The following is a 27,794-nucleotide window of genomic DNA, read 5'->3' as shown; positions in this document are numbered from 1 at the left end:
CGCTCTGCAGAGGAAGCACGTTTATCCAAATGGGGAGCCTGGAGCTAACTCGGGGGCAGGCCATCTGTGTGCATCCCTGGTGTTGGCCTTTGCTCCCAGGAATGCGAGGGAGTTTCCAGAACCCGTGGGCAGGCCCCCGTGTGAAGATGCTGCCCCTGGCAGCCACCCAGGTGGAGGCGAAGGTCATGCGTCCGCCCGCTCGGCACTGCCACCTGGGAGTGTGTCAGTCGCAGGAGCTTTGCACATGCCTGCAGGCTTCCCCCAGGAGGTTGGGGTGAATTGGCCTGGATCCTGCTTGGCGTCAGAATGATTTTAAATGCTCCCCCATGCGTGACTCTATGCTGGAGACTGGCCCTGGTCCTCCCACTGGTTTGTGTGTTTGGAAACGCTGGGGAATTTTACGAAGACGCCAGCCTCCTGGCCTCACTCCACAGGCTGTGACTTCACAGGGCAGGGTCGGCCCGAGGGTCCAGACCATGAATGTGATTCCCGTGCACAGCCAGGTGGCCTGAGTGTCGCCTGGAGCCTGTCTGTGTTCGTCTGTGTCCTGGCCACCTGGAGCCTGGCCGCTGCCCAGGGACGGGGCACTTCTGCCTGCTGGGGGCAGTTCCAAAGCTGGGAGGACTCAGACGTCGTTACCCAAAGTTCACGAGGGGTGAAGGACATGAGAGGTGGAGGGGGCTTCCACGGCCGCGCTGGCACGTGTGCAGAAGGAGGGGTCCCCGATCTCAGCCAGGGGTCCCCCCTACTCCATGGTCCACATAGATCATTCCTTTTTGGTTGTATTTTTGTGTTTGTTACATTCTTTATTGAAGTGCGGTCAGTGCACAACGCCGTGTCAGTTTCTGGCACGCGGCACGGTGATGCAGCCACACATGTGCTTAATCACTGACGTGCCTACAGCACCACCTGGCTGTGGAGGTGTGTCCTGCCTCCCAGGGGATGTTTCTGGGGCCTGGAGGAAGCCCAGGAGCGGGGCCACCCACAGATCCGCACCAGCTGCAGGGACGGATGGCTCCTGAGACTGCCTGCTCGGCTCTGCGTGTTTCCTCGTGGGCCCTGGTCCCACCCGGATGTGTTTTCACAGCAGTGCCTTTGAGTGCATCCTTGAGGCTGGTCTCATACACAGGACCGCACGCTGGAGGGGGCCTCGGTTCCTGAAGCCCTCTGGCTCAAAGGTCAGGGCTGAGGTCACATCACGTGGAGGTCAGGGTGCAGGTTGTCCTCTGCAGGCCAGCAGCAGACCCCTGGGGAGCACCCACAGCCTGCTCCCAGCGCGCTGGCATGGCCGCAGCATGCCACGTCTGCAGGACACTGTTTCTGCCCTGCCTGTCGGACAGAGGCCATCTCCTGGTCCCCCCGTCCCTTCTGGGAAGGCCTCTGCATTTCTCAGCTCTGATGGGCTGCAGGAGGCAGGTCAAGGGCTGCCCCGCTGCACACCATTTCAGAGCAGCGCATTTGGGTGTCTCCCTGGGTGACGTGCTTCGCGTGCTGTGACCCGACAGCCTTGGGGGGCATCAGTCGTCCCCTCCTGGGGTGGCCAGGCTCACAGGGTCCTCCTGCCCATCACTGACTGACACCCACGGGCGTTTCCACCCCGATCCACCTTCCAAAAGCGCTGGGCCCCCACCATGCACCTGTCCTGCCCTGGGAATGGCGTCTGGGCCCTGCCTGTGTCGGGGTGGGGGCCAGCCTCCCTCCGGGGCCCCGCACCCCCCTCCCACACCCTCTCTGTAAAAACAAGAAGGGGTAAAATGTTTCTAAAAGATGCAGTACAACATGTAAAGAAGGCGACCGACCATGTAGGCAGGTGGAAATGTGTACACATTGGTGACCCAAGAAAAAGACGTCTGTGTCTGGTCAAAGTGGCTGTTCCCTCTGTGGTGGTCCTGAAGCGGCACGCAGGCCCTCTGGCCTCAGAGGTGCCTGCAGGTGCTGCAGGAGGGGGCGCTGAGCTCAGGCAGGGGTCTCAGACTGTGAGTCCCCATGCCTGCGGCCGCTGGGGCCTTTCCAAGCTCGACCACCACGGAGAGTCCTTGCTGACTCTGGGGGTTGGGAAGTGGGCTCGGTCCAGGGCCCCGGGTTCCCCCACCCCGTGCTTCCTGAGCCCCCGCTGGGTGCCCAGCCGGCTCTCCATTCTGGGGAGCCCGCTGGACACAGGTCCTGGTGGAACCGGCGGTGGGAGAGACTGACAGTGGGTGGTAACCGGTCATGCCGGGGGAGAGCGGCCGGAGCCCTGGGGTTCCCTGTCAATGAAATGTCCAAACAGGCAAACCCATCAAGACGGAAAGTGGGTTAGTGGTTGCTGGGGCCGCGGGAGGGGGCTGGGGTTTCCTGTCGGGTGAGGAAGGTGCTCTGGAACCAGAAAAAGAAAAAATAATGAATCGAGTGTCTCTGAGAGGTTTAAAGTCGGTCGCGGTTACGGGCTGGCGGTCTGCCCCGCGCGGAACGCGCCTCCAGCCCACTTGTTTCCCTCCCTGCAGGTGACGAGCCCCTGAGAGGAAGGTTCCAGAAGCTGAGCATTGGGCAGTATGACAATAACACCGGGGGGCCCCCAGCCTTCTCCAAGTCCAAGTGCGGCTGGGGGAAGCCCACCAGTGTGGAACAGGCCCCAAGCCTGGTGTTCTTTCTCTCTCCAGCCAGCGCCAAGGAGGTAGCCACAGCACGCCTGGGGCCTGGCCCGAGGCAGGGTGTGGGTGCAGAGCATGGGTGCACGGTCGCTGTCCCGAGCGGGCCCTGGGCGTGTGCCTTGCTCCGGTCATCGGACCTCTGTGTTCTGACCCGTGGGAGGGATGAGGGCCCGGAACTCCGTGGGCGGACAGCAGCCACCAGCCGCAAACAGACTTCCTCCAGGTCCCCGCAGGGGGGCCCAAGTCCCCACCCAAGGCCCCTCGGGGTCCCTGGGAGGGGGGCAGGGAGAACGTGTGTGTCAGTGTGGACATGGGACGCCCGCCCCACCCCCTGGGGAGAACATCAGAGCATCTTCCGGGAGGCATGGTTCAGGCTTTTAACCAGAATCGAAGTAAGATGGGTCGGCAAGCCCCCAGACCAGGAACCCTTTCATGTCAGGTTTCATGTGCTGTCCAGGCGGGAGCGCTGGGGCCCAGAGCAGACGGGGAGGAGAACGTCACCGTTAATGTTAATCCAGGCACCGAGCCAGGGCCCATAGAGGAAACGGGTCCAGGCAGCCTCTTCCCTGAGCTGTGGGTTCAGTGCGCCGTGTGCGTACCTGCCTGGGGACACACTGCGGGTGAAGGTCACTCACCTACTTCGTTCCCCGGGCGCTCACCCCCGCACAGACTCCCCACCAGCTCCACTCACCACGTGGCTGTCACCGGCTGGACCACCCAACGCTCCCCCACCTTTATGGCCACTGCACTTCCTGGGTTTCCACCCCTGCCTCCTGGGCCCGCGCTCAGACCAGGGCTGGCTCACCTGACCCCCACCCCATGCCACTTCCAGACGGCGATCCCCGTGTACCCCCAGGACCTGGACGGGGTCGACGGCAGGGTCTTCTCGCCCACTGGCAGTGGCAGTGAGACCCTGCCCCTCACGCCTGCGTTCCCCATGTCTCCGGAGACGCCGTACAGTAAGGAGGGAGCAGAGCTGGCCGCCTGCACGATGGCCCCTCAGAGAGGACTCGGGGACGGACGGCGCCTCACTCTGCTTTATTCCGCAGTGACGACCCCCCGTTACCCTCCATTCAGCCCCCCAGGGCCCCCGATGGGTGGCAGCAGCCTGTACAGAGGAGCTCAGGTTAAGACCCCGCTCTATTCCGCCCTGGGCGTCCTCTCATGCAGGAGCACCGCCACGTGCCTGGGTCGCACCGCAGCAGCCTGGACAGCAAGGGCAGCACTGGCCATGGGGTGGAGGGGTGCAGGGGTGAGCTGGGGTCTGCTGGGGCGTTGGACCTCTGCCGCCTCCGGGGCCCTGTCCTGGCTCCTACGTCCTGGGTGTGGTCCCCATCCTGGGTCCCCCAGCACAGGGGTGGTTCTGCTCCCTCCTGGGCACCTAACACGCCCCTGCGCCCACCCCACGGAGGGAGCGTGGATGCGTGCTGGTTGGGCTACTCAGCTCCGCCTCCCGGGTAGATGCCACTTGCCTGGAGAGTCCATAGTCAGGCGGTGGAGGGGCTGCGGCTCAAGCCGTGTTCCCATTTAAAAATTGCTCTCCTCAGTCATTGTGGGTTCTCCATGTCGCTGCTTTCTGCCCCGGAAAGCAGGGAGTGGGTCCCTCAGGTGCACCTCTGGGAAGGTGGGAGGCTGACTGTGTGTTTAATCCCACTTCTTGTCCTGGGGACGATGGCCGCTCCACTGCCCCTCCCTCCTGAGGAACCCAGATCCCAGGTCGTTTAACAGAAGGGCCGTCTGTCCTGCAGAGTTTCCCGTGTGGCCCAGTGTGCACATGCAGAGACCAGCTCCTTAGCAAGCATGAGTGCGTGGAGGGTGTGGAGAAGCGTGTGCTGTGTTGGCGCCTCTAACGTCGAATGCAAGGACGGCGGAGAGGTGCCCATGCTGCCGTGTGTAGCCTCGTGCGTGTTCTTCTGTTTCAATAACTCAGACGCAAAGGGATGGCATCTCTGTCTCCACACAGCCCCGTCCCCTGTCCCCCACGATGGGCAGCTCGCTGGAACCCAGTTAGTGGGTTTGGGCCAAGTCAGTGGGTGCCATGCCGCCACAACCGGGTCCACTGGAGACACGCTGGTCCGGCTGCCGTGTGCAGAGCAGTGCCAGGCGGGTGGAGTGCTCGGGCCACAGTGGTTTCTGGAAAGAGGGGAGGACGGGGCTTCACTTGGGGGAGATGCGGGTGGTTCGAGCAGCTGACCTGACTCGGGGCTCCGTGGCTGTTCCCAGTTTGCCTGGTTCTGATGTTATGGTCTCAGCTGGGCTCTGACTTCTGACTAGTGTGTCTTCCCACATCGGACTGAACCGGGTGCTGGCTTGGCATAATCCAGACGTGTCGGGTTGTCCCCCAGCCAGCCAGCCGATGAGGTCAGGGAGAAACAGAGCCGGACGCCAGTCAGCGGTGCGGGGAGAGGTTTACTTGGGGCTGGGGTTGTGGGGGCATCGGGCGGGGCACGGCCAGGTCCCAGGGTTGGGCGGAGCCCCGGGGATGCGCCCCATCATGTGAGGGTCCCTGGCTCCATGCAGGAAAGAATTCAAGAGCAGTGGAGTGAAGGTAGGTTTATTCAGGGGGACGCACCCCACAGACAGAATGCAGGCTGTCTGGAGAGGCCAGAGGTGGCCCCAGAGCACGGGGTCATCCAGGAAACTGAGATGAGCCCCGAAGTGCCCCCATAACTTCATATGCTAACAGGCAGGAGGGTTATTCCAGCTCCTTGGGGAAGGGGTGGGGTTCCCAGAGATTGGCCCCCCCGTGGTTGCTGCCCCCCACCCCTGCCGCGTGTCACGGTCTCACATCACCACCGGTGTGGCTGCGGTGTGCAGTGGGTCAGGAGGGGTGCCCAGCCCTGCCTGTCAGGGTGGAGGGGTGGCAGGCTGTCCCCGACGGCCCTCCTGTTCTCAGGGGCACTGGGAGGGTGGGCTGGCGGGGACGAGCCTGCAGGAGGCAGAGGCCTGCATGGGGTTTCCGTCTCTCCCCCCCTTTAACTTCCAAACTGTCCTCCGTCTGCTCCTCACTCACCCTTACGTTCTCAGCATCCAGCGTCCAAGAGGTTCTAGGTGAAAGTCTGTGTTGTTTTTAAGGCGTGAGCACCTGTGAGTGAGTGGGAGGGAGACGCTGTTCCTTCGGGGAGCCCGGCGCATGGTGGCTGCGGACATGGGCGGGAGGGTCGGCGTTGCTGATGGGACACTGTGTCTGCACTGGGTGGTGACTGCACAAGGGGTGAGTGGGTGCCCGCCTCCCTCTGACCCAGGTCCTGGATACTTCCTGGGGGCAGCACGGTTTTAGGGACGAGTTTTCTGAATGTGACCTTTCATGGGAGTTGCTTCCACCTGGAGCACACCTGTGCCATCAGCCGAGTCCCCGCTGCTCCCACCCCGCCAAGCAGAGGGGACAAGGAGGAAGGGCAGGCCAGTCTGCAAGCGTCCGCACCAGAGCTGCCCTGGTCACAGAGAGGCTGGACACAGCACAGAGGTGGAATCTCAGAAAGCGGGCCCGGCTGTCCCCTCTGCCCACCCCATGGGCTGCCCCGCCTGCACCAGGGGAAGGACCCACCCTGGGGAGCGCTGTCCATCTCAGCCCTTCCTGGGCCTGGCTGCCCTGCCAGATGGCCGCCTTCCTCTCTGTTCGGGGAGCCGTGGGCCACGGGAAAAGCCCGTCTGTCCGCCGGCTGGGCCTGCCCTGGGCTGTGGCCGGGCATTTCCTGCAGACCCTGCAGGCCATAAACAACCCAGAGGAAGTGCCCTGCGCGGCCCTCAGGGTGGAGGGTCCTTGGGGCCTTCCTGGCCTCGAACTTGGGGAGGTGGGCCAGGCGTCCATCCTGTGAGAGGTGAGTGCCTGTGAGCTTCCACTGGCTTGATGAGTGGGTCAGAGGGTCACGGCAGGGCTGGGCAGGGGTGACTCTGCACGGCGTGGCTAGAAGGTGTCCTGGAAGCCTGCCATGTGCACCGTGCCCAGTGCCTCCGTGCAGCCCTGGAGGCGGGGCGAGTGCTGGCCCCCTGGACTCCCAGGAGGGTCATGGGTCCCTCTTCCAGGGAGGACTTCAGGGAGTGTGGTGTCCGCACTAGGATTTGGCGGACAAGTGGGACTGTGCATGGCCCGTGAGGCAGGAGAGGCGAGGGGTGAGCACCCACTCTGTGCTGCACTAGGTGGATGTAGACCTCGTGGTACACTGCCTACCACCCTGGGCTTCGATATCAGAGGCCACACCCAGGACAAGTCCCTTCTGCTCTGCTGAACGGACTTCTTACGGTCAGATCTGAGGCCATGAGGGACGGAGCATGGACTTACCTGACTGAGGGGGGACAGTGTCCCAAGTGTAGGGTCATTTGAAATGGGCTTTGACGAGTATATAGGAGCTCGCCAGATTGCTTAGGTTCAGGGATGGGGGAGGTCTTCCATGTAGAGTGAAGAACTTGAGCAGAGCAGAAGAAAGGGATCTAGTGTGTTTGAGCTAAGCCACCAGCCAGGTGAAGCTGGCTGATTGGTTGGAAAAGAGAGTCAGCCAGCAGGAGGGTATGGGAGCCACTGCTGTGGGAGGAAGCCCTGTGGGGTTTGAGGAAAGCGCTCACCCCCGGCTGCCCTGGGCAGGGGATGGAGTGAAGGCCTGGGGCTGGTGCCCGGGCGATGAGAGGTGGTGCCCTGGTCCCAGGGAAGGGGACAGGGCAGGAGGCTTCCCTGTGAGCCTGGGATCCCAGGGAAGCGCATCTGCCTCTGTCAAGGTGCAGGTCCTGGATGGGGGCCTTGGGGGGCTCGTTCGGGTTGGCTGTCTCCCTGGGGTCCCAGCCCCACGGACACTCGCGCTAGCCACTCGGGTGGCACTGGCCATGGACTGGAGCCCAGTGGTGCAGGGTTCAGCCGGGAGCCTGGAGAGATGAAAGGGAGGGAAAAGGAAAAGGGGGCAGAAATGGAGAGGAAGCAAACCAGGCAGGGAGCGGGTGGGGCCGGCCGTGCCATCGGAGGGAGGCACTCGCTGGGCAGGCCGCCGGACAGCCAGATTCTTTCCTCGGAGGAGCTCTCCTGCCGCCCTCTGAATGGGCCTCCTCGGAGGTGGCCGCCCCGCGACCCGCCCCGACTCCCCCAGGACACCGGAACCAGAGTCCCCGGCCCCGGCGGGTGGGGGCCGCCTCTGGGGACAGCCCTCCTGCGGTCGCCTCCCGCTGCCCGGTCTCCCGGCCTATCCTAGGACCGCCCGGTGCCCGCGGCGCCCAGGTACACGCCGGTCCTCTCCCAGCAGCCTCTGGCCATGTCTCTGCGAGGCTGAGAACTGACCTCCCAGAGGTGGGGGAGGGGCGGAGGGGAGCGGGAGGGGCTGGGATGCGGGCACAGGGCCCGATGGGGGACCCGGCTGCGGAGGGTCCCGCTCTTCCCAGTGTCCCCGGGTCCCACAGCTGTGGGACAGGACGCCCGGCCCTGCAGTCCGGAGGCGCCTCCTTCCAGAAGAAAGCTCTGCTTTGTCTCAGCAGCCAGGGCTCCCGGGGCAGAGGGAAGCCTGCTTACAGATGTGCGGTCTGGAGCCTGCTGCTTCCCGGCTCGGATCACTCCTCCGCCTGCCCGGTTCCTCCCCGGCCCGGAGGGGTCGCCGGCTGCCCCGGGAGGACGCAGGGCCCAGGTGCTCCTGCACCTTCCTGGGAGAGCAGTGCTTCACTCGGCGCCGAAAGCCGGCCTGGGGGTCAAAGTGGGGGCTTCTGAATGAGCCTCGCCTTGCCTGCTGGAGGGATTCAGAGCCCAAGACTTTAAAGCAGAATACACAGTCAGCGAGGTAACCTGCCCGGTTGTCACCAGGGCTCCCGGAGGCTCACCTCTGCAATCTCCAGGTGAGCCTGGCGGCTTGTGGCCCAGGCTGCCGCGGCGGGCGGGTAGGCACGGGCCTGGCCAGAGTGACGCGGCCTGTGTGCGTGTCTCAGCTGGAAGGACGGGGTGGGGCGATTCCTGGGGAGGGGACAGTCACGCTCAGTGCAGCAAGCCTGGGCTGGTGCTCCCGCTGCCCGCTCGCCTCTCCAGCCTGAACGTCCTGCGAGCAGTGCCTTCCAGATGTGGGAGACTTAACTTATCCGTGGCTGAAGGGAAGATAATGTCTCTCCAGACATCTCCCGTCACTTTAATGCCATCTGATGCATGGCAGTAATTTTCCACACGCTTCAGGTGGGTGTTGACATATTAGAAACTGTCCGGGTGGGACAGAAATCTTTTTCCAGCTCCAGAGGTGAATTTAAGAGCATTTTGGCCCCTGTACATCCAGGGAGAGAGCGGTCTCTCTCTGCTGCTGACGGTGGCTGGCGGGAGCCCGGGAGCCTCGGTCCCAGGGCTGCAGGCTACCCCAGAGGCCCCGGGCCCCATCCACGTGCGGGAAGCTGGCTGGCAGGCCCCTCCGAGGCAGGCGTTCCTCTGTTTTTGGAGCAAAGAGGCAGTTCCTTTAGGACAGGGCTGTTTTACTGCGTTGATTCTGCTGACTTTGAGATTTCCCTGATGGAGGGGCAAGGGTGTCTTGTTGGAAAACACAGCTTTCAGGCATAGAGATGAGCTGACCGCCTTTGAGCAAGCTGCATTCTTTCTAAATGAAGTGTAGCTAATTTACAAACTAGTGTTAGTGTCCGGTGTATAGCACAGAGATCCATTTATATATATATTCTCATATTCTTTTTCATTACAGGCCATGACAGGGTATTGAATATAGTTCCCTGTGCTGTTCACCTTACGTATAGTAAGTTGTTTGAACAACTTTGTTTTTTCCTTTTTAATTCTTAACACCTTTGCAGTGGTGTGGTTCCTGTCTGCAAACCACACATTTCAGATGCTCAGGCTGATGGATTTGGTGGAGGCGTCCGCACCCAGGAAACCACCACCACGGTCATGACAGCCAGCATTTCCATCCGTCCCCAAGAGCTGCAATTCCCCGAGCAAGTTTCTTGAGCTCCCCTTTCAGCACTGCTCTCCTCGTCCGTAGGAGGGGGCGACCCTTTTCTGTACAGCAGTAGGCGCTCCGCAAAAGCCGCTGTCTCTCCAATTTCTGTTACTGTCCTCGCTGTAAAGGAAGTTGGTATATGTGACGTTGCCCAGATTTAAAAACGTCTGAGACACTCATGATTTCAGAGCTGCGGACACTCCGATCGGCGCCTGGGGACGGGGGGGGCGCGGCTCTGAGAGCAGGAGGAAAGTGAAACCGGGTGGAGTTTGGGTGTGATGGTCAGTGTGCATTCTAGGCAAGCAGTGCGCGCACTGAGGACCGTTAATCGACAGTCATTCTGCTGCCGCCCACTTGCCCCCTTCAGCTTCCCCTCCCTGTATTTGAAGAAAACGGTCAAATGACATCCAAAGGCACGAAGCGCTCAGCTGAGTCGGAATCCCCACGTGGGGGTGAGGGGGGTGTGGCCAAAGGGTGTTAAGGCCAGTCAGGGGTTGGCCCTGGCCCTGGGGTCCCACCTGCTTTGCAGACGGCCCACCTAAGCGTCGGCACTGCAGGTCTGATCTTGGGACTCAAAGGTAACCTAGTGCAGTTCATGGAGGCGCTGGGTGTCTAAAAGCCCCTCCCCCAGACCCCACTCTCCCGTGTCCTGCTTCAGGCTGGTCACTGCCTTGTCCCATCCTGAGGGGGCCGGGAACCAGTTCACCTTCCAGCTCTGCTGCTGAATACCAGGCACCTCTGGTATCTGATGTGCAGGTCGCCTCAGGCAGGGCAGGGGCTGGATTGGCTACATGAAGGCCAGGCGGGCCTCACAGACGCGGTGGGAGGGGGCGGAGGGGTGGGAGGACTGGGATGACGGTGTGACGGCTCTGGGACGCACTGGGCAGCCAGCTCTCTTGGGCGCCTGGGCGCACAGAGACACGCTCCTAGAATGCCGGGGGTCCCAGGCAACCCTGTGAAGGTGAGCGCACGCTCTGGTCCTGGAAGGTGTGGGTCTCAGGGTCCCTCCTGGGTGTCTGTGGGTGTCTGTACCCCGCCATCCTGTCCCTCCGCTCCCGAGGTCCTGCCGCCTGTGGGTTTAGGTTGTACCCTGGACTTCTCTGGTGTGCGCGCCCGAGCTCTGGTTGCCCCCTTGTTTTCAGGCAGCGCACCTGCCCGGCGGTGGTCCTGAGCCACGTGGGTGTTTGGATGTTCAGACGCACCTTCCAGCCGGCAGTGACCCTGGGGCAGTGGGGTGGTGGGTGCAGGGCCGGCCCTCGGACTTGCAGCCCTGCACTCGGTCTGGAGGCTCAGTGGGGGGCGCCAGCTCTCCCTGCACCCTGCGGACCACGCCCCACTGGGCAGCCAGGGCCACTGCTCCTGTGACGGGGTTGGGGGTGCTGGTGACATGAAGGGTCCACTTTCCGCTCGGTGTGGTATGGTGGGCTAGGCTGTGGGTCCCCTGGGTGTTGGGTCAGAACAGGGCAGGTATTGCCGAGGTTTGCTGCTGTTACAACACTGTTTTTGTTTCTGTTTTGGGTCTTTGGTTAGCCGCAGGCTTTCCCTGGAGCTGTTTCTGTCTGACGGTCCGGGATCCTGGGAGGCAGTCAGGGCACCTCTCCAGCCTGCATCCTTCCTTCTGTCTGTCAGCATCCCCATGCCCGTGGCCGTGTGGTGCCCGGGGCTGTGGCTGGACATGGTGGGACCCGGGAGGAGCGGGCTGCTCTGTTGTGGCCAGAACCCAGTTCCCAGGCCTGATACTCGTTTTTTAAAGATCAGTTGGTGGGGGGGTTGTAGCTCAGTGGTAGAGTGTACTTAGCACGTGCGAGGCCCTGGGGTTAGGGTTTCATGGGGATGGCGCTCCTGTTTTGCAAGAGAGTCCCAGAGAGCAGTGGGCGGAGGGCTGCCCCACATGTGAGCCGTCTTCACACCCATGACTGCGCACAAGAAGCGTGTTGTGTCTGGTTTGGCTCAGCTTTTTCTAAAGAGGAAAGCGTACGAGGGCCCCAGAGGGTGGTCCTGCCTCAGGCTCGGAGACACGAGGGCCCCTTCCCCGGCCCCCGTTCCGCAGCCCCGTGTGCAGGCTTTGGGGGGCCTGCAGCCCCGATGCCATTCCTCCTTACAGCCCGCAGGAGAGCAGGGGTGTGTTTTCCTGAGCCCGGTTTGCGGTGTGCTCGTTCCTTGCCAGTTGCCAAGTGCCCTCCATCATCAGTGGAGAAGCTGGCTTCTCTCCGGGCATCTTGCAGAGCAGACACTGCTTGGGCAAGACTCACTGTGAAGAGAAAGCTGTTCCCACATTAGGATTCCCTGCACAGCACCCGTGGAACGGGGCCCAGTGTGTTTTCTTCCCAGTGTGTTTGGATCGAAACCTCTGAACAGAAACGGGACGTCGTCAGAAGACGAGAAGGAACAAGGTCCCAATTGCAGTGGGTGGTTTTGCCTGCATTCTCGGGTTCTTGTGTGTTACTGAGTGAAAGGAAGGTGGTGGTGGAGTGTTTTTTGGAGGGGTAACTCCAGTTTGGATACGGGGACTTCACAGAAGAGTCCCCGGCTGTGGGCAGCGCAGGGCGCCCGACGTCTGCGCTGCTGGCGCCTTGTCTGGCTCTGTCGGGGGTGATGAGGGCGTGGACGCTGCGACAGGAGGGAGCGGGTTCATCCTTGGGAGGGCCCCCCGCTGGCCTTCACCCACAGGGCACGTCCGTGTGATGTGACTGTTTGACATAAGGATTCACAGAGGAGAATTTTCACTCAAAGCCAAGGAAGTGTGTGTTTATCCATTGGGGACCATTGATCATTTCCTTCTTACTCCTTTAGTAATTGAAGTGCAGTCAGTTACAGTGTGTCAATGTCTGGTGCACAGCACACCGTCCCAGTCATGCATAGACACACATGTATTCGTTTTCATATGCTTTTTCATTATAGGTTATTACAAGGTATTGTCTATAGTTCTCTGTGCTGTGCAAAAGGCATTTGGTTTTTTTTAAATCTATTTTTATAAATAGTGGCTAACGTTTGCAAATCTCAAACTCCCAAATTTATCCCTTCCCACCCCCTTTTCCCTGGTAGCCATAAGTTTGTTACTATGTCTGCCAGTCTGTTTCTATTTTGTAGCTGAGTTCACAGTGTCCTTTTATTCTCTTTTTTTAGATTCCACATGTGGTATTTTTCTTTCTCTTTCTGGCTTCCTTCACTTGGAATGACGATCTCCAGGTCCATCCGTGTTGCTGCAAATGGCATGTTTCATTCTTTTCTATGGCTGAGTAGTATTCCATTGTGTAAACACACCACACCTTCCTTATCCAGTCACCTGTCGATGTGATCATTTCCTTCTGTGAGGTCTTTGATTTTCATCAAAAAACAGCTGTGGCATCACTTTTTCAGTCTTTAGGGATTTTCTCTGCTAAATTGTCTTTATATCTGGCTGCCTGTGCCTCATTCCCCTGCTTGAAAGAAGGTTGGTGAAATGGTCTGTTGTTTGTAGACAAACGAGAGGATTATAAGCTTCCCTTTAAAAAAAGATCACTGCTATCAAACTTCTTGTACGCTCTTGCTTTTAAAATAATACTTTAAATTTGGAGTTTGGCAGCTGGAAGAGGACTGTTTTACCTACGAGATGTTTTGTGGGAAACTCGTGGTAAACAGAAGGCAAAAATCAAGAGCTCAGACATGAAACACAGACGATTCCCCGTGGACGGAAAACACAGAGCGATTCCCCGTGGAAGGAAACCTCTGATTTACAAAGGGAGATGGAAGGAGAAGGAAACAGTGGGGAGGTGAGCTTGGATCCAAACCCACCCACCAATGCGTCAACTCTGCTGATGGGATTCTGAGGGTGAAGCAGCTGGGGTCCCAGAGAGGGGCACCATGCTCCGTGGTCCACGACCAGAACCTGGAGGTCTGGGCTCTCCTTCCAGCAGCCCCGAGGTTCACACCTGGAACTAGAGAGAAAGGAGGAGACCAGAGAGGTGTTACCGCTTCATTTCGCAGAACTCTCTCAAGTGGTGAAGACAAGAGCTTCCCAGTTTGCTGCCTCACCCCAGAGTGTGACCAGGAGGAAGGGGTGGAGGGATGGAGACAGGGGGTGGAGCATAGATGTGGGAGGCAGATGGACAGCAGTCGATGAGAGATAGATGGAGAAGATGGATGGATTATAGGTCAGAAGACGGATGGATTATAGGTCAGTAGACGGATGGATAGACAGTCAGACAGACAGATCAGTAGATGGTTGGATAGACAGATAGAGAGACAGAGAGACAGACAGACAGACAGATGCAGGTGGTCTCACTCACTTCTAAAAGTTTACCGTGAATTTGTCTGTTTATTACGGGCCAGAGGTGGAAGCTGACTTTCCAGGCAGTTAAATAACAAAACTAAAGTTTCTTCACCTGGATGGGCAAGTACAGTCTTGACCTCAGCTAAATTTATTTTCTTTTTCACTAAGTCATAGAAAAGATTGAATGGCAATTTGTAATTATTGAGAGTAATTTAATGCACAAGTGAATACTTTTTATGTTTTTAAGATTTTTTTAAATGTAACTAGGAAGACAAGGAAATGTTTTTGTTTTGTTTTTTGTTTTTTTGTAATGTCACGTGCCTGACTTTTGTTAAAGGTGGTGGGTCCTGCGTCTCAGAGAAGAGCTGCATGTGGGTGAAGGGTGATGTTTGGCCCCCTCTGTCATTTTTTCTGTCAGGCCACTCCCTCCAGCCAGCACCGGGCTGTGGAGGACCGGGAGTCGGGGCCCCGCCTGCGAGCAGCGCTAGTCCCCTTTCTTCCTGGGAACTGACGTGTGATGTAAACTGTGGCGAGCAGACAGCACACACGTCAGCCAGCTTCCCACGGAGCCTCAGTCAGCGTTCGGACCCCTGCCCGGCCTGACTGGGTAAAGGAAGTGCAGGGAGGGGGCTGGACATCCCCGAGCCCAGCGGGAGAGGCCCGCTCCCTCCTTCCACCTGCGGTGCCCCAGTACCCCGTCTGCTGGGAACCAGGAAGGGGGACGAGGCGGATTTCCAAACTGAAGGTGTCATCGTCTGTCTCTGGGCATCACCAGGGAAGGCACAACGTGAGAACATGGTGAGGAGGAGCCAGGAGATGCCGGGACTGAGAAGAGGCCCAGAGCAGGTTGGCCCAGAGCTGTGACGGCCGTTAACGGAGGAGGTGATCCCAGGAGCAGGGGCTGCGCTTGCCCTCCGGGCCGTGACCTCTCCATGTGGCCCAGCAAATGCTCTCACATCCCTGAAGCAGGTGCACCAGACTCGATGGATAAACGTTCTTCTGATGCCACAGTTCTGTGCTGTTTCTTGTCGCGGGACCCTGGGGGCTGATCAGCTCCTCTCCTCCCCCGCCTCGGGCCAGCCCCCGACCCATATTTGCACATCGCGCCCTGAACTTTCCCCTTTCACCTCTTGGCCTCTGTGGACTCACTCACTGATTCACAGAACCATTGACCCAAAGCCCCCGCCAGCTGCCAGCTCCTGTTCTGTGAGCGCAGAGCCCGGGAAGCTGCCCATCGCACCCCTACCCGCACAGCTTTTGCTCTGTCAGAATCCCGCCAACCTTTCAGGCTTCTAGCAGTTACCACTTCCTCCAGAAAGCCTTCCAGCTCCCCAGACAGAAGCAGTTCCCCCCGCAGGCCTTTCTGAAGCTCATGGGCCCCTCAGTGTGATGCTAATGCCAGTCTCCCCATGTGGACAAAATGCTCACCTGGCAGGCAGGGGCCTGGTTTCCCACAGCACCCAGCGTGGTGCTGGCAGGTAACCACTCGGCAGACACACCTGAGGGGGAAGGTGGACCCAGGCAGACGTGAGGGAGGAGTGCAAGGGCCCTCTGTGACACCAAGCATCCGGTTTCCTATCCCAGCTTTGATCAGCAGGGCTGAAGGGTGGGCTCTGAAGACCATCTGGTTGGCTAATTAATTCAGCACACATTTGTCTTAGAATATATATATATGTGTGTGTGTATTGACCGGGGGTGTCACCCTGGCTTGCGCTCCACCCCCCGCATGAGCCGAATGGCTGTGTCTGCTCTGGGGACTCATGGGTGAGTCTGGGCAGCAGGCGGGCACCGAGCGCAGCCTGGGGTGCCCATGGAGCATTTGCAGGGGATGCGGGAGGCAGTGCCCGTCCCCAGGGCTCACAGAGTGGGTTGTACAAATGAAACACCAGCCCCGGGCTTTCCCATGATGAAAAGTTGACTAAATATTAAAAAAAAAAAAAATCATGCTGCGTTGGGCTCCCCCCCTTGAAGTGTCTGTCTTTGGTTTCCCTAAGTTTTACGACTAAGTGAATATGCGTACTTTCCTGTTCATTGATCCTGCTTAGAAGCTGTAAGTTGGTTTTAAACCTGAGGCTTGATATCTTCGGTCTGTTTTGGGAAATTCTCTGGGAAAATCTTTTCCAGTCTGCTTCTGCCTCATTACGTTTCTCCCCCCTCTTCTTGGACTCCAGTTACGCACATGTCAGCAACTTTCACCACGTCCCCTGGGGTTTTCTGCTCTTTTCCATGTTTCCATCTTTTCCCTCTCACTGCTTCAGGCTGGAGATTCACGTCCGACTTACTTCCCAGCTCACTCATCATTCCTCCTCGTCTGATCTGCCCACGGAACCACCGACCCCGTGCTCACTGGCGTTAATTTTGTTTTGAAGTTCTGGGGTTTCCACTGGATTGTTCTTAATGGACTTCAGTCCTCTGGTGAAATTCTCCTATCTGTTCTTACATTTTCAGCTCAGGTGTGTTAGAGGCTGTGTCTTTTAACTCCCATGTTTATACTGGTTGTGGGCATTTTTTATCTTCTTTTTTTGTGTCTTTTTATTTCTTTGTTTTGTTATGTGGCATGCCTGATCAGGTTTTCTATTAAATATTTGAAATATCAAATGCCTAAAAATGATAGATAGATGATTTGATGGGTGGATGGATGGAAGGATGGATGGATGGATGAATGGATGGTTAGATGGATGGATGGATGGATGGATGGATGGATGGATGGATGGATGGATGGATGGATAGATGGATGGATGGATGGATGGATGGATGGATGGATGGATGGATGGAAAGATGGATGGGTGGATGGATGGATGGGTGGATGGATGGATGGATGGATGGATGGATAGATGGATGGGTGGATGGATGGATGGATGGGTGGATGGATGGTTAGATGGATGGATGGAAGGATGGATGGATGGCTGGATGGATGGTTAGATGGATGGATGGATGGATGGTTAGATGGATGGATGGATGAATGGATGGTTAGATGGGTGGATGGATGGATGGATAGGTGGATGGATGGTTAGATGGATGGATGGATGGATGGTTAGATGGATGGATGGATGGATGAATGGATGGTTAGATGGGTGGATGGATGGATGGATAGGTGGATGGATGGTTAGATGGATGGATGGATGAATGGATGTTTAGATGGATGGATGGATGGATGGATAGATGGATGGGTGGATGGATGGATGGATGGTTGGATGGATGGGTGGGTGGGTGGATGGATGGATGGTTGGATGGATGGATGGTTAGATGGATGGGTGGGTGGATGGATGGATGGATGGATGGATGGTTGGATGGATGGGTAGATGGATGGGTGGATGGATGGATGGATGGGTGGATGGATGGTTGGGTGGGTGGATGGATGGTTGGATGGTTAGATGGATGGATGGATGGATGGATGGTTAGATGGATGGATGGTTAGACGGATGGATGGATGGATGAATGGATGGTTGGATGGGTGGATGGATGGATGGATGGTTAGATGGATGGGTGGGTGGATGGATGGATGGATGGCAGACAGACAGACAGCGGCAGGCTCTGGATGGTGGTGTATTCCCCAGAGGACAGGACCGTCTCTTGGGCAGACTGTTTAGCCCTAGGCAGGCTGACTTGTGACTGGTGCCTGTCCTCCGGGGCTGCAACCTTTGGGGACCTGCCCTGGAATCCTCGCAGTGTCTGCAGAGTCCTCTCTTCCTGCTTCAGTGCCTTGAGCTCCCCCACCCCCTGGGAAATGCCGAGCTCCCCACTTAGCTTTGTTTCCTCAGCTGCTGTGTTTGTGTTGGTCACCAGGCAGACGCCTCAATTCCTGGCTGCCTGGGTCATTCTGGACCCGTTTTTACCTCCCCAGAACTGTGGGGTTTCACAGGCCTGTCTGGCCTCTGTTCCCCCTGCTCCCAATGGGTCCAGGGCTGGGGACAAACCACCAAGGACAAACCACTTGCCTCGGTGCCGTCCTGGTCCTGGAACTGAGTAACATGAGTGAGACGGAACTTTGTAGTATTTTCTGATCAGTCCCCCCTTGTTCGAAGGCAGAAAACAAAATAACCTGTTCTCAAAATATTATTTTCTTGAGTGTGGTGGATCTGTCGGGTTCTCAAATCTTAGTGTTTTTCTTAAAAAAGGCAACATTTAAAAAAATACCCAGAAGTAGTGGTGATGCGGGGCCGTCAGCCGGACAGACACCTGTCAGTGGGACATGAGATGGCTGGGTGGTTAGATGGATGGATGGACGGGGTGTGCGGGCGTCGGGAGGCAGGCTTTCCTGGTTCAAGGCCTCTGGCTCCCCGGTGGCGGACGGGGGCCAGGCAGGGTGGTCTCTGCCCCTCTCTGGGGCGAGGACATCATTGGCAGGGCTGTGCTGGAGGTGGGAAGTGTTACCCCAGAGCACGCGGCCCAGCCTGGGGCACAGAGGGAGGTCAGGCACCCCCGGCCCGCAGCCGCTGTGCCAGCACTTTATGCGAAGTGTGTCTTTCCTTTGGGGGCCCGGTGGCTGGTTTGCACGGGGGCCGTGCCCTTCTCAGAGTGGAGGCAGCCGGCCTCATCAGCGTGGCACCTGCGTCAGGGTAACTGGGGCCCATGCTGTCGCGGATGCGGGTGCCCACTGGGGTTGTTCCTTGTGCTTGGAGAGAGGCAGCGCGCTCAGTGGCACTTGTCACCTTCTGCAGCAGAGAGCTTCTGCAGGGACCCCGTTCCTCACAGCCCACCCTGTGTCTCGCCCCAGAACCATGAGGCTGCCCTGAGATTCTCGGTCACTCCGTGGGGATGTCACAGAGCCCGGCTGGACCCACGCCTGTGGTGTTCTGGGCCGACGTGCCCACGGCGCCCTCCTTGCAGCGGGCCTTCATGTCCTCCTGCACGGTGTCCGGTGGCAGCCCTGGCCAGCGGAGTGAGAGGTGAGTGGGCCTTGGAAGCCAGCACAGCTGCCCCTGCCAACGCCGAGCACCAGTGCCATGACAGGGAGGCGGGTGGCCCCCACATGACACCACCATCAGTCTTCAAAGGGGCTGTCAAGGTACGGACTCCTGGGAGGGCACCCTGGCAGTCAGCAGGCGGGGTGCCCACAGGGGGGCCCTGCCCTGAGAGTCCGGGGACAGTGCCAGCTAGCAGCTGGGCATCCGGAGGGTGTGGTCTGAGCTGAGGCTGGAGAGGGGTGTGGGGGCTAAGCCAGGGCTCCGTCTCTGGGACGCGGAGGCCAGGCCGGGAGGGAGCCCACCTGCCCAGGGCTGCAGAGTGCTGAGGCCTGCTTTCCCCGGGGACATGGAATTTGTGCTGGGGTGTGGGAACACCCCCGCCATGGGATCCAGGGAACAGGAAGGAGGGACCATGTACAGAGGAACATCCTGTTTCCACTTCTGGAAGGACTGCCGTTGAGCAAATTCAGATGCTCCAGGTGGGACCCACTTCTTCATGTTTCCCTTGTGTGTGGGGGCCCGGGGCTCAGCCCTAACCCCCCTTCGTCCCTCCCCCTTTCTCTTTACAGAAAGGGGGGATCCTGTCAGGACTTGGCATCACACACAGAGCACGTGTGTGTCTGCTAGTGAAATATTTCTGTGTTTCTAAATGCAAGGGGATTTCTGAGATGCTTAATGCCAGCATTTCTGATTTCCGACATGGAAATCTCCTGTTCTTATCGGTACCCCTTCATCAGCTGGGTGTCCGGCAAGCACGTGCTGGAAACTGACTGTGCAGGCACCTCTGTCGGCATCGGGGGAGAGCGGGACGGGGGGTTGAAGCAGACACGTGGTCGATGCCCGTGTGATGGGACCAGAGGGAGTTCCCACACACGTGGACGCAGTGCAGCTTTGTCTTGAAGAAGAGAAGGGTCCGCCAGGTGAGGGCTGAGGGAGGCGGAGGCAGGGCAGTTGTGGAGCTGGTCAGGGCTGCCCGGGGTCCCCGAGGCTGCACACTGTGCCTCTGGGGTGAAGGGTCGAGTGGGGTCCAGAAGGTGGGCCTGAACCCTGACACTGGGGTTTGCCGGGTGGGGACCCTGGCTGGTGTCAGGGCCTGGCCCTGGACTGGTCCTTCTCTGATTGCTTTGTCTGTCCAGCAGCCCTCCCGCTGAGCACCCGTGGGCGGAGAACAGCCCCAAATCCTCGCTGGCCCTGCTGGGGAGTGGCCGGCCGGCAGGCAGCCTCCTGGGCACCAGCAAGTTCCCAGGGCCCGGCCAGGACGGCTCCGGGAGGCCCCAATTCCTGCCCGCCGAGCTCCAGATGCCCTTCCATGGCCACCAGCTGTCCCTGATGGATCCCCCGGAAGCACTAGGGCCGCCGAGCGGCCAGGCCTTCCTGAGCTTCTGCTCGGCCCCCGGGGGAGCTGGCCTTCCTCCCGGGGGTACATGGGGGCCTTGCTGACCAGTTCCCACAGAGCATCCCCAGCCCTCGGCCCCCCGCGGGCTACCGTGGAGCCTGCCGACGACGGCTTCCTGTCTCACGGCTTTCTCACGGTGGCGCCAGGACACAGCGGCCACCACAGCCCGGTCCTGCAGGGCCCGGGGCTGACCCTGCCAGGGCAGCCACCCCTTCCCGAGAAGAAGCGGGCCTAGGAGGGGGACCGGTCCTTCGGCTCGGCCTCCCCATCCTCCAGCGGCTTCTCCAGCCCTCACAGTGGGAGAACCATGAGCATTCCTTTCCCAAACGTCCTCCCGGACTTTTCCAGGGCCTCAGAGGCGGCCACGCCGTCCCCAGGTAGGTGCGTCCCCACTGGCAGGAGGCTCACCTCTGCCCACGCTCGCACGCGGCGAGGGAGGGCCCCGGGGTTGCAGCTGGGCTGCCCTGTGAGCTCCTTGGAGGAAAAATCCAGAACCTCTGGGGGTCCTTCCCGTGTCGCCAGCCCAAAGCCAGAGACTTCAGCAGCAGAAAGTGCAGACATTCGTTGGTTTCTTCCTCTCGCTTGGAATCCCTGTTCTGCTAAATTAACGTCAGAGACACATGGGATGGAGCCACTGGAAACTTAATTGTGAAATGTTCAGACGTGGAAGAGGTGGTCAGATGCTGGCAGGAGGGAGCAGCGCCCGCCACGCGGTTTCCTGCCCAGCCAACTGTGTGTTTGTGCCATGAGGCGGGCACGCCCTGCTCCATGCCAGGGCCTCCCCTGTAGGCAGATAGAGTGCGCTCCCCAGACACCCCGCCTGTGCCCCAGTGGGACTGTGAACTCCCAGCGCCCTGCGGGGTGAGAGGCTGCTGGAAAGAACGCCCTCCGCAATGACTGTCGTTAAATTCTGTTTTGCAGATAATCCAGGTGAGAAGCAGGTGACCGTGAACTTTGTCCAAGACACATCCAAGTTCTGGTACAAGGCGGATATCTCCAGAGAGCAAGGTGCGTGGGCAGGACGAGGGCTCGGCGCCGAAGGAGGCGGGACTGGGCGGGGGACCCAGGGAGCTGTCGCCCAGACAAATGTTTCCCTGCCTTGGGGAAACTGCTGGGACCTTGGCATCAGGACTGGAAGGTCTTGGTCCTAACGAGGGAGGCGCTGGCCATGAGCGGCCCGTGGTGTGTGCGGTGGAGTTTCTGGTGGCTTCTGTCAGCACAGGCTGGGCGGTGTCACCAGTGACGACTGCAGACTGGGACAAGAAGACAGCCAAGGCCTCGAGCCGTGGGGGCCAAGGGCCGGGGGGGCGTCTCTAACACTAGGCCTCGCACCACTGCCTTTGTCCATGTGGAAGACCAAGCACCCGACAGGTGATGGGGCCTGCGGCCAGCATCTCCCGTGCAGCCCGCGCCCCTGGGTGCAGTCTCAGGACAGTGGGAGGAACTGAGAGCAAGTTAGGGTTGTCAGGCGCTATTTCCCCAGAACCCGAGTGGAAGTGGGGGCTGGCAGCCTGTGGAGCTGTGGGCCCCCTGGGCGGCCCCTGGGCAGCGGACTCCCTCCGAGAGGATGCTGTGGCCCCTGCTGGGGGGCTGGCAGGTGCCCGGAAGGATGAAACTCCTCAGGGGCTTCCCGGGTGCTCTGGGCTGAGAAGAGGGTGGCCTGGCTTCCACTGCTGCTCGGAGCCGGCCCTCAGCCTGGGGAGGAAGTCACCAGCTCTCGGGGTTACATCCCCAAAGTGCCTGGATCTGAGGGCTTAAACAGGTGAGAGAACAGCTCTGTCCAGCTTTTTATTCAAAATTCTTCTACTCAATTAAGCAGATCATAAAAATGCTAAGAATGTCCCTTACTTCCCGGGAGCTCAATGGACCCATTGTGGTTTCATATGGGGAGCCCGTGGCCTGGGGGGCTGCCGAGACCCTGAATTGGCCTTTGTGCCGGACTGAGCTCACGGCCGGGCTGCGCTGTGGCCAGATGCCCGGTCCAATCCCCTCCCTGCTCCGGTGGCAAGAGTCCCCGTGACCGTGGAACTCATCCTGCCCACAGACTCTGCGGAGTGCTTGTCGAGGGCCCTGTCCTGGAACGTTCTCAGCAGACCCTCCTACGGGTCTGCGTGAGCTCAGCCCTTCATCCCAGGGCGGAGGGCTGGCCTTCCCCATTTGGGATTGGCACTCAGAAGAGGCAGGCGTGGCTGGTGTTTGCCTGACAGTTCCTGCCTGGGGGGGCCTGGGGAACAGTCCTGGGCAGAGGGCACCTCCTTGCTGGCCCTGCTGGGCACACAGAGGGTGGTGGAGTTACTGTGGTCGTCAGTCTGAGCCACAAATTTAAGAACATTTCTTCTGGGCCGTCCCCCCACCTCAAAATAGCTGATATGCGGCCTGGGTGTTGATTTTTTCCAGCCGAACCCCAGAAGCGGAGCTTCCTCTGTTTCCTGGGTGTTTTGTGTGGACCCCTACTTGCTCTGTCGGGGGTGCCACTTCTCCCGAGGGAAGAAAGCCACCAGAGTTTCTGTTGTAACCTCTGGAATGTGCCTTTTCCTGGAAAAGCTGCAGTGAAATTTCAGGGAGGTGGAGGAGGGGAAAGGCCCCGGGGCTGTTTTCGGGCACAGCTGGTCACATGACTGTGGCACTTAGGGCCTTGGCATTTTTTAAAGGTGGACATAGAACTGGCGGGAGTTCAGGTCTCTCAGCCTCTGCTCCCTGTCCTTAAATGCAGCAGCTGCACGGAGACAGGTGGTGAGGGCATGTCTTCTGCAGCCTGGCGGTGCCCTAGTGGGTGTGAGCTCCTGTCTGCTTCAGGAAACAGTGAGTCCAGCCCAGACCTCAGGCTGCCCTCCACATGTGGCCCCCGTGTCCCAGGCGGCCTGGCCTCTGGGGAAGGGGCTGGGAGCCGGGAGCCGCCCGGAGCAGCCCCAGCTGGCCGTCTCTGCCCCCCACGAGTCTGGGCTGCTTGTCTCCACCCCCATGGGGTGGAGTCATGACTTAGAAAGGCAGAGCTAGTGAGGTTGTCACAGTGGAAAAAAATACGACTTCTGTGAGTGAGATTCCCTTACTTAAAGAATAACAGTCATACACGTTCAGCCCCAGATCTGGAAAACAGCCTGTGACCCAGACCCTGCTCCGTCCAGTCCCCAGAGCAGGTGGGAGAGGCTGCCGGTCCCTCCGCCGTGTCAGGGTCACCCCAGACCCGGTCCCTCCACCCCTCCCCGTGTGCCGTGTGCAAGCCCCCGCCTGGGGGCCCCGTCCCGCCTGCGGGGCTGGGGGCAGCCCCACAGAGAAGTGCAGAAGGAACCCCATGTCTCACCAGGCCAGGAGGTTGGGGCTGGAGTCGGTGCGTACGGGGCTGGGACAGGGCATTTCCCAAGATGAGACAGGCTTCCTGCTCTCCCGGGTTTGTGTCCTGGGCCCTGACCCACTGCAGACAGGGCTGCAGGCTCCACAGAAAGGCGGTGTTACAGCTGCCGTTTTGCGCTGCATTACGCTTCAGATTGCTAGTTGTCTTTCTATAAAAGGTGCAGGTCTGTGAAGGAAGCTCTGGGCTCTGCTCCTCTCTGGGCACCATCAGGGTTGCCTGAAGTTACCACTGCCCTGACCCATCGCTCTTTCTTCCTGTGTCATCAGTGGAAGGCCTGCGAGAGCCAGGCTTCGACCCAGAGGCGAGGCAGGGAGGGATGTTCTTGTTAAGTGACAGTCAGCGCTCACCTGGGGCGGGTGGAGAGTGCGGGGCCAGGCTCAGCCCTTGGCCCTGACCGACAGGTGACTGCCACACCGAAAAGGGGCTCACAGCCCCACCTAGGTGGGAACCGCTGACCAGAGCAGCCACATCTTCCCCGACAACCGGATGGAGGCCCACCCGTGGCCACATCTTTGCAGTTCCCTGGGGCAGAGAGGGAAATTTGTAGTAAACATGCAGTGACTTTGGGGTCACATGCGCAGACTTGGGAAGTGCGATCAGAAACTTCTTTCCTTCTGTTGAAAGTTGACAGTGTCCTTTCTAATATCGCAAGAAATGCCAGGCCGGGAGACGGCCCAGGTGGCCTCCCTTGGTGCTAGGCACCACTGCTTGTGGGGACGTGCAGTCTGGGCGTGTGTGCCTGTTTCCTGGTGGGGGTGCTCACGGGGGCTTTGCAGGTGCTGTGGGGTTGACGGGGGTCATGTGTGTAGTATGTGTGTGTACATGAAAGCCGCACCTCCATCTGGTGCCCCTGCAGACCCCGGCCATCACCGGGCGCGGCCGTCAGAGAGGCAGGCCGTGGTCCCCGCTGCACACACACTCACGCCTCTTCCCCTCCTGCAGCCATCGCCATGCTGAAGGACAAGGAGCCCGGGGCCTTCATCGTCAGGGACAGCCACTCCTTCCGGGGCGCCTACGGGCTGGCCATGAAGGTGGCCATGCCACCGCCCTCCATCCTGCAGCTGAACAAGAAAGGTGGGTCCCGGATGGCTCTGCTCAGCCCCACCTGCTGCTTAACCTTCCCGCCCATGAGGCCCTGGGGACAGGAACAGCCCTCACGGGTCTTCTCAGCATTTCCTGTCTCGGCTCTGTTTTAGGAAGTGCTGCCCAGCTCAAGAACAGAGGTTAATTGTCAGCTTTATTTTTCTGATTGCTTTGAGCAGGTGACCCAGCCCATGGGTCAGATGCCGGACACGGTGCCCACTCTCAGCCTGTCTGCCTCGGTCCCTCTGACTTCCGAGCGTAAATGTCTAATAAGTTCCCCTGTCTTCTCCCTGGCTCTCTGTCCAGTGCACACAAGCACACGTGTCCTCCCCTCTTACACCAGAGGCGGCTCACCATATGCCTGGCCTTTGTTCCCCCTCCCAGCCGAGCATTCTGGTGGATTGAATGCAAGCCAGTGAGGGCCTGGTGTCACCAGGTCACCCCTCGGGGGAGAGGACGGAGCCTTCCGCCCTCCGGGCCAGGGCTTTGGCCAGTGCCGAGGGCCAGCGGGTACCATGTGGTTCACTCGGGCCTCTTGCTCTGTAACGGGCGCTCCGTGGCTTGACATCATCACGCCCAAGGAAGTGCGTGGTGCCTGCGCACAAGGCGAGCGTTGTCCTGCACCTGGTGGGTGTGCAGCGGACCCAGGCCGCAGGCCTGTGGGGAGCCCACCATGCCCTTCCCTCCCCGGGCATCGTAACCCAGCACCACCGTTCCTTCGGGGCCCCAGGTCCCCCGGCTCCACCCCGCGAGGCCCGTCCAGCTGGCCCCGTGTCCTGTTGGCGGCCCCCCGGGAGCCTGCAAGCCACCAGCTCCCGGGAACAGCAGACGCGCTGTGCTCGGCCCGGCCTCTTCCCCAGAACCCTGGTTCTCTGCCGGGAGCAGTGCCTAGAAACTGAGCTCCAATCGCCAGGTTGCCCTTTGCTGCTGACTCTTGGCTTCCCTCCAGACCAGAGCTGGGGAAGACACCATTTTTAAAAATTCCTGAACTAAAGCTGATGCCACCAGCTCGCATACAGGGTCACGAGGTCCTTCCTCGCCTTCTCCCTCGGGGACAGGCTTGGCTTCCAGCAAATCAGTTTACTTCCTCCCTTCTCTGACCCCTAACACTTACTCTCATTTTTTTTTTTCTGTCAACCTCCTCTTTGCCTTTTTTTTTCTTATCGTTATGCTGCAAACGCTAAAGAATGGGAGTTTTTTGTTTTTTGGTTTTTTTTAATGGGAGTATTTTTTTACCTCTCTTTCCCCCTAAACGGAGATTGTGGACGTCAGCACGTCACATGGCTCTTCTGGGGGGCACCTGGGCTTGCCTGGGGGCAGTGGGCATCAGAATAAGCAGGTTCTGAAGCCCTGGTGTTTAAAAAAGGTGCCGCTGCCCGCTTCCCTCTGACTCATGCCCAGCACCCAGTCCTTGGGTGAACACTTTGCTTAAAGCTTCCTGGTGGAAAAGCGCCTGGAGTGAGTTACACCCTGCGGAATGTGAGACTCGGTGGCCCAGGGGTTATCAGGACGCAGGTGGTGGATGTGTGCACAGCAGCGGGGAGGGGCTGGGAAGGGGTGAGCCCGGGGCCGTGGTTGGAAGTGAGGGAGGGAGATGCTGTGTGCACACCAGCCAGGAGAGGGGAGCCTGGGATGGGAAGGAAGGAAGGAAGGAGGGACCACCACACACTCACTCCTGAGTGGAAACCAGGGCTTCTGGAGCTCAGGAGCTGCATCGGCTTGACTGTGGGGGATGCAGGCGCTGGGCTGCAGGGAAACCCGTGGCTGATGGTTACAGCAGGAGTCTGGAGGCAGGAGCCAGAGCCCCGCAGCTGCCCAGCTCCTCTGTCTCCGCTGAGGCTTTTAAAGCGAGGCCACCTTTACCCCTCCTGCGTGCATCGCCTTTCAGGGAACACAGATGGTGGTGTGTAACTGTCCCCTCCAGGTGTGCAACCCACCCATCTCTCAGGCTGACCTGCCTCAGCCTTGAGGCAGAGGCCACAAATAGGGGCTCTTGCAGGGGCAGACATCGGGGCTCACCGGCTTCGCCCGGCCCCTGGATGTGGCATTTGGATTTCAGAGCCCAGGGACAGATCTGAGAGGAGAGCTGGCCAAACCCAGAAAGAGGCCCACAGGTCCCCACGCCCCGCTGGTTTCCCTGGGAGTGGGCAGCCATGGCCGCACGGCTGGGTTCCCGCAGTCACTTCGTGCCCTGGAACCCTTCCTGCCGGCTACCTTTCCAGCGCAGTGCCGGCACTCAGATGGCTGATGCCGTCTCTGTGTGTAACATGCATCACGGGAGCCAGCTGGTCCTGCGTCAGAAGCATGAGTGGTCATGCAGGCTCGTCCCCATGGAGGACCAGGAGCGCCGTGCTGGTCAGCGCAGGGCGGCGGCTCCTGTCCCTTCTGCTCATCTGTGCTTTCCCTCCCTGGACCACCTGCCGTTCCCTGGCATTTCATGCTGTGCTTTCTCTTCGGGCTCGTGGGCTGGGTGAACGCAGGTGTGCGGGGGCCCGCCCTCCGGGGGCTCCTGCAGCTGGCTCGGGGCTCAGTTACCCAGGAGACTGGCACCACCTGGCTCTTTCCCACAATGAGTTCTGGGGCATCATGCAGGGTCTGGGTCTCCCTGGCCTCCCACTCAGGAGGGGAAGGAGCTGGAGTCCACATCCCTGGCTCTTAGCTGCTTGTCTGGTCCCTGGGGACGGTTCTGCAGGATGTTGCAAACGGTCCCCCGGGGACTCCCCAGCTCCAGGCATGGTCACTGGAGGGGTTCTGGCCGCCCATCCAGGCCATGACCCCCCCAGCTCAGCTGCCTCCCGCGGGGCCGAGCTCTCCTTCCCATGTCCCCACCTTCCCAGGCACTCGGTCTGTAAAACTTCTCTTCCTTTTGAATCTCTTGCCCCAGCTGGAGACTTGGCCAACGAACTGGTCCGGCATTTCTTGATCGAGTGCACCCCGAAGGGAGTGCAGTTGAAAGGATGCCCCAACGAGCTGTATTTCGGTGAGTGGCCGAGAGCCCGTGGTTTGCGTCCTGAACCCACAAGCCCGTTCATAGTGGGAGCTGCCTCGGATCCCGCAGGCGGTTTGGCCGGTCCTTTACAGATGGGCGGGGGGTGTCTCTGCCGAGAACCAGCCGCAGTCCCCTTCCCCCAACCCTTCCCCACCTGCCACGTTCCTCAGTTATTGAGGCTTTGCCCAGAGCCCCCCAGTAACAGAGCGTGCACGCTGCTGAAGATAGAAGGGCCCCCTTTCAGAAGGTGCAGCGTGCTAATGCCTCTTTTGTCTTCGCCCGTCCGCAG

The 27,794-nt window shown here is 59.6% G+C and overlaps 1 protein-coding gene across 1 annotated transcript in view; it reads left to right on the top strand.

The window, feature by feature from the left end:
* LOC141575832 (tensin-3-like) overlaps window positions 1-24,801 on the top strand; it is an 86,303-nt gene extending 61,502 nt beyond the window's left edge. The window contains 9 exon segments of the mRNA XM_074356841.1: window positions 2,484-2,653; window positions 3,463-3,589; window positions 3,680-3,756; window positions 13,423-13,429; window positions 18,505-18,667; window positions 19,822-20,105; window positions 20,108-20,458; window positions 21,003-21,089; window positions 24,376-24,801. Coding sequence (XP_074212942.1) covers window positions 2,484-2,653; window positions 3,463-3,589; window positions 3,680-3,756; window positions 13,423-13,429; window positions 18,505-18,667; window positions 19,822-20,105; window positions 20,108-20,458; window positions 21,003-21,089; window positions 24,376-24,629 — 1,520 coding nt within the window. The 3' untranslated portion in view covers window positions 24,630-24,801.
* Window positions 24,802-27,794: the final 2,993 nt, after the last annotated feature.

The sequence above is a fragment of the Camelus bactrianus genome, chromosome 33, assembly GCF_048773025.1.
Source record: "Camelus bactrianus isolate YW-2024 breed Bactrian camel chromosome 33, ASM4877302v1, whole genome shotgun sequence".
Taxonomy (NCBI): domain Eukaryota; kingdom Metazoa; phylum Chordata; class Mammalia; order Artiodactyla; family Camelidae; genus Camelus; species Camelus bactrianus.
The sequence above is the reverse complement of the archived record's forward strand: the minus strand, read 5'-3'. Positions and strand labels throughout refer to the sequence as shown.